At 31.9% G+C, this 12989-nt stretch overlaps 1 protein-coding gene across 10 annotated transcripts in view; it reads left to right on the top strand.

Moving 5' to 3' along the window:
• LOC128999884 (hemicentin-2-like) overlaps window positions 1-11805 on the top strand; it is a 397910-nt gene extending 386105 nt beyond the window's left edge. For 5 of the 10 annotated variants that reach the window (XM_054426626.1, XM_054426627.1, XM_054426628.1 and 2 more), the window contains 5 exons: window positions 3692-3972; window positions 4877-4948; window positions 5716-5852; window positions 8837-9146; window positions 10601-10738. In XM_054426626.1, coding sequence (XP_054282601.1) covers window positions 3692-3972; window positions 4877-4948; window positions 5716-5852; window positions 8837-9145 — 799 coding nt within the window. In that variant the 3' untranslated portion in view covers window position 9146; window positions 10601-10738. Of the gene's footprint in view, window positions 1-2710; window positions 2747-3691; window positions 3973-4876; window positions 4949-5715; window positions 5853-6633; window positions 6689-8836; window positions 9147-10600 lie in introns of those variants that run through there. The other 5 variants (XM_054426631.1, XM_054426630.1, XR_008491326.1 and 2 more) reach the window with 5 other exon arrangements.
• Window positions 11806-12989: the final 1184 nt, after the last annotated feature.

Raw genomic sequence — 12989 nt, 5'->3', positions numbered from 1 at the left:
TTTCCTACAGCATGAACACATTTTTCTATATCTTCATTTTCCTCTGTTTTCATTTTTTATTTGCTTTCATCTCCAAGCAGTGTAAAACATAAAAAGACGAAGTTTAAACAATACGTCACTATGAGTTAAATTACCTTAAAATTTTGCAGTTTTATCATCGTAGAATCGTTAACAATGTAATAAAATATCAAATTACACACTAGTTTAGTCCAATTAGAAATAATCCGTTATAGTGCGTAAATGATTACCACCGAAAATGTCCATGTTTTAAAATTTGTAATGTATTATTCATATTAATATTTTAAGCTTCAATAATATTAATATTTTAAGCTTCAATAATATTAATATTTTAAGCATCAATTGTGTTGTTGTTTTTCTTTTTCTAAACTCATAGGGAACTTATGGGGAACCTAAAAATATTTTACAAAATTGATAGTTTTCCTCTGATTTATCATTTTTGTAAACTGTACCATACGTATATAACCGTAATTATTTCCATTACGACAAAATAATAAAGGAAAAAAATTTCGCCTTACAAAATGTTTTTGTAAAAATTTATGTAGATAAGTTTAATATAACTTCCCCATTTTCAGAGCGAAAGATTATGCTGAAAATTAATAATAGTATTTATGTGGAATCATTATGCCATTTTTATAATTTCAAATGAAAATCCACGTAACTGGTAGAAGATAAATTAGCTTTTTTCACTTGGAATACTGGAGTATAATGTAATATAATTGTATATAAAAGTTGTATTATGTTTATTGTTATTACACTGAATAATTTTTTTTCCAGTAACTTCTCGTCAACCTGGCCCTTTATAATTGATACTTAGAATATTTATGAGTATACAATTTGATAGTTTACTATCATTAATTACTTATATTACCATAACAAAGATTTCATTGAAGCTGTATTTTTAGGCAAAAATTTTTTTGCAAATAACGTTTTGAGACAAAACTCTTAAGCTGCACCATTTCAGCTTTGATTTGTTTTATAACTATTAGTTTATAACTAAACTAATATTATAAAAACATATAATTAACAAAGGTCTAGATATAGAGATGGGACTTAGAGTAGAAAAAGTAATCAACAACCTTAGCATTTTTATAGTTTTGTTCTAAATAATTAATAACGAATTTGTAGTAAAAATTGAAATATGCAACAACGTATAATACACGTAAATGTTGTATACAATAGTTTGTTCCATTACTAAATATATAAACAAAATCCTATTTTAAATGCCAAGATTTTTCTTATATTAAAATTGATTACTTCTGACAAGGTGAATATTTTGGATACCAACTATGATTATCTCTACACACGTCTTACACTTAAAAAGGAAAAAAAAACAACACGAGTTTCTTTTTCTTATTTTAATAATTAATTATGTAATCACCTTCCAAGTTGTTTGTAAATAGTATGTAGATAAAATATGTATACTCAATTATAAATATGCTTAAGTGTGTCAAAGGATGTTTATGTTAGAAAAATTAATGCACTTGTTTCTTAAACCATTTATTTAAATTTATTATGGTTTTTATAAAAAAATAGATTTATTTTCACCAATAAATTATTCATATATTTTTTTCCCTACGATATTAAATTCTATATGTAATATTGTGAGGGGTGTATATAAAAATCTAATAGGTTTTCTTAGTATTATTTACAACCTGAAAATTATATGTTTGTTTGTGTTGCTTAAAAATGTATATTAGGCCTAATGATATAAAAAACTGAAAAACTTAAAAAAAAATTGTTTCTACAAAATTAATAGGGTAACTGTGATGCTTTTTCGTACATTTGGCTAACAAGAACAAACAATCAAAAACGCATAACTCTTGTACAAATAAAAAGCATGTTGATATAAGCAAATAAAAAATAAAAATGTAAACAAAGTGCTTGTAAATAGTTAATGATTTCTATTGTAAAATTTAACTAATCCGGATATAAAAAAAACTAAAAATCTTGTACTGTGTCTGTGAATAAATTAATAATTACACATACCACTTTTCCGCTATGTACCAACAACATACTAATACTAATAAACAAATAATATTAATACTGACACTTACTGTAAATTTAGGTAAAAGTAGCTCTTCTTTTGAAAGAAGCTGTAAAATTCGAATTTAAAATGTGGATTAGGTTTGGGAAAAAGATTTTTGAACCCTTTTTTATCAATAAAATTTCATACGATCATGTTATATAATTTAATGTTTAACTAAAAACCCCACTAAACCAATACAGCGTCGCTATATTTTTTTTAACTAATGACACACACCTTTTCTGTTAGCCTCATAGTACTCTAGGCTAGAATAGTGTATTAGTTGTATAGGCTAGCCTATAATCCCGGTGTAAGCTTTAGCCGTGCCTGTAGTTAACCTTCGCTATTTCCACAGGGCTAGCTCGTAGTGACTCTAAGCTAGGTCCATAGTTACGCTTATAAGCACTTGTAGTAGCTTGGCTAAGCCTACAGCTAGGCTAGGCCTACAGCTAGGCTAGGCCTACAGCTAGGCTAGGCCTACAGCTAGGCTAGGCCTTCAGCTAGGCTGAGTCTACAGCTAGGCTGAGCCTACAGCTAGGCTAGGCCTACAGGTAGGCTAGGCTAGGCCTACGGCTAGGCTAGGCCTACAGCTAGGCTAGGCCTATAGGTAGGCTAGACCTACGGCTATGCTAGAAGCTAGTGCTGATTGGTGAATTGTTGCAGCAGACAAGGCAGGTTCGTTATGAACCTCTACGAATTCGAGTAAGTAGTTGACTAACCCGTAGAGTTTTACTAAACGCATGAATTCCTATTTATTCCTGCATTGATAATTTGAGTTTACAAGAATTTGATTGGAAGAGAATATAGAAATTTTGACACCACTAAACATATTTATTAGATATGTAATAGTAATGCGAACATAACCCTTTAATTAAACAATTATAAAGCTAAGAGTTAAATAACAGTTATCATTAAGAAACTAATTGTATTCTCTAAGAAATACAATTATTAAATTCTTATTAATTATTTAATAAGAGTGGTGCTGGTTCTTAAACTAAAATTTTGTTGAATAAAATAAGTACTATGAATAAAATTGGAATTAGTAAACAATCTATGATATTAATACTGAAAAACTTGCAGATAATTTTACAATTTTCCACAACATCCACAAATAGCAAACGAAAACTATATTTTACTAACATAAATGTGGCTCAAAATAGATTTAGCTGTCTGTGATAGATAACCAAGTAAATTTTAATATGGATTACACTAGATGTTTTACAGTAAACATAAATAAACATAAATCTTAATCTGTTAAGGTATAATCTTTTTCATCTTATTCTAGAATTTCAAACATATTCTTTAGTTTACAGTCATAAACTTATAGCAAGCTTATTGGCAAATAAAACCCCCAAATCTCAAGAAGTGGATAATACATTCTCCTTATGTTAAAAGTCCCGACCTAACCATTGTACAGAATAACTTCCACACCAAATTGTACATACCTCAATCCCATGCCGCATGAAGCACGTTAGTTTTCTCCTTCCTAGCTGTGTCTGTACATGCATGTCCTTTTGTCTTTCATTGCACAACCACGCACCACCATACAAGAAGCCGTGTAAGAGAGATTTTTCATTTTTCACGCTTTTTTCAATTTTCTAAAGAGTTATAAAATCCAAATTACTAAATTCGAACCTCCTGGAGCAGTCCTGACGGGACAACGTCTCCAGTTCCCCCAGTTACTCCGCCCAAGTGGCCCCTAAGACCGGGCGTGTTGGTGCATGTAAACACGAACCACAGCCTGAGCCTGGGCCGGCTGCCTGCTGGTGGGGGCGAAGACCGAGAGCGGCAAAGACGGACTACCAGCCTGGCTAGCGTAGTCAGTGAGAATCAGCACACTAGAGCACAGCGGATCAAAAACATGTTCAGCGATCATCGCAACAAACTGTCCGATACAATGCCTGGAATATACCACGGGGAATCTGGAGGTAAGAGAGAGAAAGCAGGAAGGGACGACGGTATAAATTTTAAAGGAATTCGGTTAGGGTTACATTGATTAAATTTTCATTTAATTCCAACGATAAATTATCTACCATTTGGGACGTTTAAATTTAATATTAGATACTTTTTCTTTATTTTAATAAACTGCTTAAAGGATATAAAATGCAGTTTAGTTTAAATTCGTGATAGACTACTTTGTAAATTATTAATGACAATCATAATACTAAAAACTATTAATTTTAGGCCTACAGTTTTATTTCAAATTCAAGTTTTATTTTCATTATTAACAATAAGAAATAGTTTTATTTTTTTTTTAAATGCTATTTATCTTTAATAGTATTTATTTACATTTTTATCTTAAAATAGTTGAATTAAAAGTCATGTTTTTTTATTATATAAAACCTTTAACGTGAGAATAATGACGATGAAATCGAATAACAACTTAAAAGCATTAAGTTGATTCCTTTCAGTGTATTAATACCTTGTTACAAAATAAAATCTGGCCGTTTTACTTTGACTCTTTATAAAATGACTAAATCTTAAACATAATCAAAATACTTTGGAAAATATACGATGAAGTATTTAAATAAATCAACTAGACAAAACAATTTAAAGAAATATAATATAATATCATATTGTGGGGTTCTGAAGCTTACATTCAACACCATTGTTGTACAAATCGTGAAGAGAAATATTGTAATTAAGTCAGAAGTAGTTTTAATGTGTTCTGAATCATTCATATACATTAACATAATTTTTGTCACCAATTTACGTGAGTAGCCATTTTACCTTTTAGAACCCTCATATTTTTTGGCTTGGATTGTTATTTAATACATTTGCATTTGTGTTCTTCTTTGTGTAACCTGCATGTGTGTGTGCTTTATTTAATAGTGATCACCTTTAAGAAGATAGACCCCACTGCACCCCATGGAACGTCCAGAAAACGAAAAAAACCGGGCAAAGGTAACTTTTGTCTTCCTTTTCTGAGCAAAATTTACTTGGTTTCTAGTGTTTGTCCATTACTGAAAGAGTTAATTTATATTGGAAGCAACATAGTAAATATTTTTTACAGATTTACTTATGTTAAGTGTTAAACTTTGTTAAAACTTAATAGAATTCGTATCTAAATTAACTTTACATTTGTCTGAAAATGTCACAAAAAAGTACGGATACAAACTATTTTGACTTACAATGCAATAAAATTTAAATAGATGAATGAATTAAACACAAAGTAAACCAGTTTTTTTTTAAAATGTTATAGTAAATTCATTCTTAAAGAGTAAATAAAGCTAAACATAAATTACCACCAGTTAATGAACAATAATGTGTTTCGTAATTGGTACTTTTAATAAATACTGATTGGAACCTCTAAAGATTTTAAAAATAAACAACATTTTTGAATTTAGGATGTTCAAAATCGCATCCCTATTCATAGGACTTTTAACCAAATTTGAAGATGGTTTTTGATGGTTTCTGACTTTGTATGTAAAAGTAACCAATTCAAGTACCTTTCTACTAGTTAAGACAATTCTCTTAAAATACGTGTTTTCCTTCTCTGTAATATTGGGTTTACTATAGAAAATGTATCCTTAATATACCCATTTGGATTTGAAACCTTAACATAGTTATCTAATTATGTTACAATCCATATTTTATCAAAGTGATATGTATTGTATAATCAGACTATACCTCAAAGTCAAGTTAGTTGATTTATTCTATGTTTGTTACAGGCCCAAACCCATCAACTACCAAAGATAAGTCAGATCTCAACTCGTCTCCAAGCGATGCTCTCCTTCAGACAGACCCTGACAACAAAGCTTTCTATGAAAACCTCCCCTTCCATGGCATGCAGAACCCCCCAAACAAGGTACTTGTCTACAAAAGCTTAGAGATATATCAAGTTTTTCCTATACCTCGTATTGTTCTTAACTATCAGTTTTCACAATACTTCTCTTGTTAAACATAGTAGTTTGAAAATAAATACTTTCAACTTAAGGCGAGTGGAGTAATTAGAATATCCATGTAAGTGTTGAACATATATACATCTTTATATACACTGAAACATTAAAGTTTTCGGAAACGAAACGCTAACTTAAATTTCTACAGGTATTGTTTTCATAAATGTAAGGCATGAGTTATTTACTATGATTTCCCTTAACATTTAAAAAAAGTAGTAAGCGTTTGTGTGAAAGAAAAAGTAATAAAAATGCGTATTGTGGTAAATAATGAAATATGTTAAGGATACAACAATATACAAACCTCATTTTGAGGTGTATTACAAAATCGACTCTGTGATTATAAATGTAATTACCACAAATATAACAATTGTTAATGATTAGGTCCCGTGATATAAAATCTTTATGTTGAAACACAATTTAAAATATCAACTAACCCTAGTTCTAGGTTCCTTATTCCATCAATAAAAAAACAATATGTATATATATTATTATTAATTTATAATAGAGGTATATTTAAATTCGGCTTTAAAAAGAATCATCGATCACAACTACCATCACAAAACATCTAAACAATGACCATTGCTAACAATAAGTAAACATTTTTTAACGACTAGTTTCTTAACTTTCTGTAACGTAATAATAGATCCATGTCGTCTGCATGCCATTGTTTAACTTTTGTCCTCGTTTTAGGTTCGTTCGAAAGTTGTATATGAAACATATATCTAACAGCTGTCTGTCATTCGCTGTAAGTTTCTGAGTGGCAAAATTAATTACTAACAAAAAGCGTCCATGAACTGACGATACTAAAAGTTGCCTGCTTTTAGTATGATTAATAACAGTTTTTTTTTATTAAAAGTTTTAATTATTTTAAGATTTTACGCTATAATGTGTAACTTAAAAAATAAAATAAAAACCTAAACAAGGTTAGTTGTTATTAAAAGGAACTGAAATGTATATATTTTATGTAATACAACTTTTTTCGATACTGTAACATAGGGCCTACTACACCTAACAATATTTTTATTTTGCACACTTAAAGGTTTACTTCACAATAACATGCGTTTTAATGAGTTTTATGTGCGATTTTGTTTTGTGTTTTGTTAGCTTTTTATTTTGTTTATTTTGTGTTTGTTTGTGTGTTTTGTTTTTATAATTTCCTTCTTTTCCCAGCCTGATATGGTTAGCTCAGAAGCTAACCCACCTCCTAGGCCCCCTAGTGCCATGAGCCAATTTGGGGGTTCTTCAGGGTATGGCTCGACAAGGAGTCATGTCGGGCCCCATTTGAACGCTAAAGAAAACGACGAAAAGAAATTTGGGTCACTTCGGAGTTGTAAGAGGTGCCGCTCAGACTGGCCACAATTCCGATCCCTAAGAACGCCTAATAGGAAGAAAATGCTGCCTATAAAAGAAAGATCCCCGGAGGCAAAATCCATCGAAGCCAAAGAAGCAATAGAAAGTTCAAAAAAGAGAGAAACGAACTCCAAGGGAGTTAAACCCCCTGCCACCCCTGTCAGGGCAACTTCGACTCCACTACCTCCTACACCGGCACCTCGAAAAACCACAAGTCCCACTTCAAAACAATCTTCAACCCCAAAACACACCTATCAAAATGTGCCCATTCCAATTACGCCGAACAACAGTTCAAACACGGATTCTGTAAACAGCACCAACGAAGAGGTTAGTTTTGGTGATGGGCTTAAAAATAGCAGGACATAGGAGATAGACGAAATACACAATATATAAATTGACGAGTCGTATCAAACTCGAAAACTAAATCTCTAAATCATGACTATCAATCTGGAATCAGATTGTTTTGCCACTAAAGCTTTTTCCCATAACAACTTTTAACTTTTTAATTGTATTTTCAACATTGGTTTTGACATTATGCTTGTGGCAATGTAGGAGCTTTGCCCTTTTGTAACTTCTTTTTTATGTTAATTGCTGCTTGACAGACATTCATAGCCACAGTTCTTGTTTTTATGCCACGTGAGTGACCTCAACTAACCCTTTCCCGTTTTGAGATTTTTACTTTGTTTTATTGTTTTATTTATTTTCCTTATTTCTTTACTTTATACTATTATTAGTTGTAGTTTGATTTATCACATCTATTATTTCAATATTTATATGATAAAATTACGATGAATTTTTTTTATATCATTATTACATATGAGCGTTATTTAATGGGTTTACCAGCTAGTCACATCAGTTCTTTAAGTGGAAATACAGACAGTTCATTAAAGTGTAAACATTGGTAAACACAATGGGCCTTTAACACTCAAAAGCATAGTAGTTTCAAAACCGAGTGAATAAAAAATTACCATTAAAATAATGTTAAGATACCTCAGTTAATTTGTACATAATATAATGGCATGCAAAGAACTTTAGTGTTACGAAAACCAGAAAACTTTAATGATATTACAAAAGTCATATATTTCCTCAAATACACGTTATATGTCCTATTTGTTAATTAGGACCCTGGTACCCTGCATTGCTAATTAGCAGTATGTGTGTTAGAAGTAAACGGAGCAGTATTATGTACATAAAACATAGTGGGAAACATATTTTACTAAAGAACATAAATTAAATAATCTGAATGCTTTTTATTTCCATTGATACATAAATAATGTTTCTCTTGTATATATAGCTACCATATTGTTCGTTTTGTTTTTGCTTTATTTCAAATAATACAATGTAAATAATTTCAGTGTCATGACATCTACAATATTTCGTTTCATTACATAAAAGCAACAATTATAATAATTGACAAGTAATTGTAATTGATAAGTTTGCATGCTAAACTTCGGAGTTTGATAAACCCTTATGAAACATTTGACTAATGCTAACAGTGTGTTTGTGTGTTTACTTGTACAATAACGAGTCTGTATCCGTGTAGAACCCCCACCTGCAACTAACCAACTCACCCATGGACCGGCAGAGGCTACTAAACCCCATAAATGGCAGACAATCACTGAAGAAACAGCGGTCGCGGCAGCCGCCACCCCCTGGCGATGAGTATTACCACCACCAGGGGTACATGCTGAACAACGGTACGGTCGTGTACGCAGATCTGGCGCTGAACCACCAGCGGCCGCGACAATACCTGCCTCAGCATGTGCCTCTACCGGTGTACCACCACTCAAGACCTCACACTGAGTACGCGGTCATCAAGTTCCACGACGTCGGTCAGGAGATAGACGTCTGAGGTAGGTTTTGGTCGCGGAAATTTGATGAAAGGTTTCTTTAAGGTGGAGATTTTTTGTAAACGACGCATCCAGATGGTATGTAAGGCTAGGGCAGAATTGATGTCTAGACGCGATGACTGAATGATGTAGTTATAAAGATACGTATTGACACTGAAGAGGACATTAAGGCTAAAACTAAATAGTTTAGATGGTGTGTGTTCAAAAGATAGTTTAGATAAAACTCAGATTATCTTGTTTATAGTGCACAGTCTGCAATTGTTACTGGATTTAAAAAAAAAAATAACAAAAACATACCACGGATATTTAAACAAAATATTTCCCTATAGGGAAATTCGCTAAAGCTACTGTCTCCTAATAGTATTAAATGTTTAAATGTATTTATTTGAATTCAAACTTTGACAGGAAGACATCCACAGCAGCTGCACCTACATTTTTTGATAGTGGTTTACCAGGTGAATAAGTTATATTTATTATAACTGCAAAGCATCTTAACCCTCAACTGTGTGAAAAACACGTAAATAAAGTTTAAGAAGAGTTGTGAAACAACGCAGCTTTTGATTTTTATGTTAGTAAATTGTGAATAACCAATGTTTTGCAAAGTAAGAGAATGTTTAGTTATGCATTTTAGGACAGTTGGTTAGCAGGACATTTGATTGTGTTTTATCAAGACATATTTTCTGAAAGAATGTATCCAATGTAAAAAGAAGCAATTAACAGCTGTTAATGTTTCACTTACTTCCCGCAATATGTAAAGGCGACTGACAAACTTTCTTACAATATCACGTGAAGTAATTTATCTGTGATTAAAAATACGGGTTGAAAATGAAAATATAATGAATATAATATGTAAGTATTTATACACTAGAATTTTATTTTGCATCCTATTAACAAATGAATGACTTCACGTTGCAGAGTATCGGCTTCAACTAAAATTTTTATCTGATTGTTATTCATCTAACCTAAAGTGTGTATTAGTGTGTCTTCTATTTTGTACATAATTGATTTTCTTTGCATATTAATTGGCTTGAATGAGGAATTTATCCTTATACTGTTTAGTGTTTACTCACAAGACGGTAAATACAGATAAAGGATTCTAAGTGGTAATCGATTTTGATTTGGACACTCCAATCATCATCAGACCCAACAGGCGAATGAAATCTATCTCCACTTACCACTTTTATATGTAATTACCGTCTTGTGAGTAAACAGTTTAAGAGTAATATATTGTTAAAAGTGTTATTTTACGTTTTTTGTAGGCCTACTTTCACTGTCTTCTTTTTATTTTTGTAAATCTCTCTTGAATTGTATACTATGATCGCCCATCGTATACGATCTCTTGTGTATAAAAATGTTTATACATTTCAAAACTAATCTAACATCTCATATCTCTTATTTAAAAATGAAACAGAACTTGCTACTCATTACCATCTACTTATTGTCATCTATTGTTGCAGCCATTCCGTCCCCAGTTTTCGGATCTGGACTACGCTGACGTGGACTACAGGTCCTACGGGCCCATCAACTACAAGGCTGCCAGCATATACGCTGTTCAGGGCCGCAATACGCCGGCGCCCGACGACGAGGAACTACTGTGATCCCCCACGCATTTACTACGCCCTCCGACGTTGCCACATCTCGTGCGACGTTGCCACATCCCGCGCGACGTTGCCAACTTACGTTTCGATCGAGGCACTACGTTTCGTTAAGCATTTCGTTAGTTGTATGAATCATGTAATGTGCCTTTTTACGATAATTTACACCGTTAGTCTGTGTTAGTGTTTCGGTGTAGCTTGTAAAATCGTGGGTTCCAAATTCCAGTAGCTTAAGGAAGGGATAATTAAGTGCATTTTGTAACTTATTTCTAGTCATTTTAAATTTTAAAACTCAATATTAACGAACTAATAATTAGTTTATGTTTGCTAGGGTTAATGTTTGCTGTGAATTAATACTGTCATTTATTCAAAATAGGTTCCGACAGGTCCTAGGTCCGTGAACGTTAATATGGATCCAATATTTATTGTATAAACATATTTTATTAGTTTTAAGAATTGCATAATGGTTCTACAGTTTTAATTCACAATAAAACCTCTCAATGTGATTTTTACTGATAGGAGTTTCAACAGTAGTAGATTTATTTTAAAATTACATATTTTCCACTACTCGAAGAAATGTATATCTGATTGTTTGCTGTACTCAAATGTTTGTGCTCTTCACGACTCGTCTCTCCGTGGAACGTTTTCTCAGTGTTCGGGGCTAAGCCTTCTCTAACTATTTGTAAATACTGTGGCCAAAGACTACAACCCTTGTAAGATAAGAGGGGAGGTGCTTCGTTGTACTAGTGCGAATTCAAAAACTCGTTTTCTATCGCCCCAAAACAAATAACACTGTTTTGTAACTAGTTCGTACTAATGTCCATCGGTGTGTATACATGTACAGTGTGTTATATAATGAAAATAATGTTTTTTAAAAAGCAACATATAGTGATGTATTTTGTACATAAAGAGGGGATTGTTAGGACCGAAGATGGTAGATATTTTCTCGGTCAAACATTGTTAACTTGGATGTGTATATTTGAATGAGATGGCTGTAAAAAGTTCGTGTCCAAGTGGATATAGTGTGGATACGTGCTAGAGAACGTTTTCACTGTTGGAATAAAATAATGAAAACAAATTATTTATTTATTTTCCCTGTTTACTAAATTTAATGTTTTGTAAGTATTGTATTGGATACTTTTAAATACATATGTGCATTCCAAAGTCCATACGCATCATGCGATTACTCATCAAATTGTTGATCTTAATCGTATTATTAGTTTAGTAAGTACTTCAACCATTACAAGTTTCTAAGCTTACAAATTCTCTTCTGGACCAACAGTTTTTAAAGTTACATAAATGTATTTATTCATAATTATTCATGTTACAATGGAAAACTATATGAAGAGGATTTTACATTAGTCCAAATTTGTATACGTGGAATGAGTTGTTTTTTTTTGTTTTTTTTTTCAATTTAGTATTAGGGCAGTGATACATTGAATAAGTATACATATGTTATAAACAACTTTAGGTTTCAGATTAAAGATGCATTAATGTAATATAAGTAACAGATTATCATTAAATTATAAACAACGATATTAGACATGTTATGCAATCAAGGTTGATCTTTAATCTCCAAAAACTATGAAAGCATTACAACAATATAATATATACCTATTTAAACAAATTTAAGTTAATAAATTTACCTAAATTTATAGTAGAAAATTTTTAATAGTGGCCTACTGTGTTATAGTCTTCCAGTTACACCAAGGCGATACAAGGGTTTTCCATTTAAAATATTTTTTTTTATCCAGGTGTCAACGGTTAGTTTTAAAGGCAAAAAGAAAGTATATGTCGACAAAGGACCCTGTCATCCCACGTCATAATGTAAGTGTCAAAGGAGGAAAGAAGGTTTAAGAAAATGTCTACATGCTACGTGTTCTTAAAAATCCTCGTAGGCTAGTGGCCATTTTGGATTAGTTTAAAACAACTGCTGAAGTGTTTATCATGCCAAAATAGCTTTCTAAATACCAGTGGTTATAATTTAAATATCTAGAGTACTGTGAGATTGCTTGTGTTTATGTATTCTCCCCAAAAGGGTCCTTGGAGGCTAACGGCCATATTAGATTAGTCCACCATAAGAGCAGCGTTAATTTCAAATAGCCACTGAAAAGTTATTACGTAAATAAAAGATACGTCTTATAACACTTAAAACATATATTTACGCTTATACTGTTACTCACAAGACGGTAAATATACCAAAAAGATGGTAAGTGGTGATCGATTTCGATTGGACACTCCAATCATCATC

This window comes from Macrosteles quadrilineatus, unplaced genomic scaffold, assembly GCF_028750875.1.
Source record: "Macrosteles quadrilineatus isolate MER2022 unplaced genomic scaffold, UCM_ALF_1.0 Scaffold_8__2_contigs__length_117827958, whole genome shotgun sequence".
Classification (NCBI taxonomy): domain Eukaryota; kingdom Metazoa; phylum Arthropoda; class Insecta; order Hemiptera; family Cicadellidae; genus Macrosteles; species Macrosteles quadrilineatus.
Note: the sequence above shows the minus strand (reverse complement) of the source record. Positions and strands in the feature narration are given on the sequence as shown.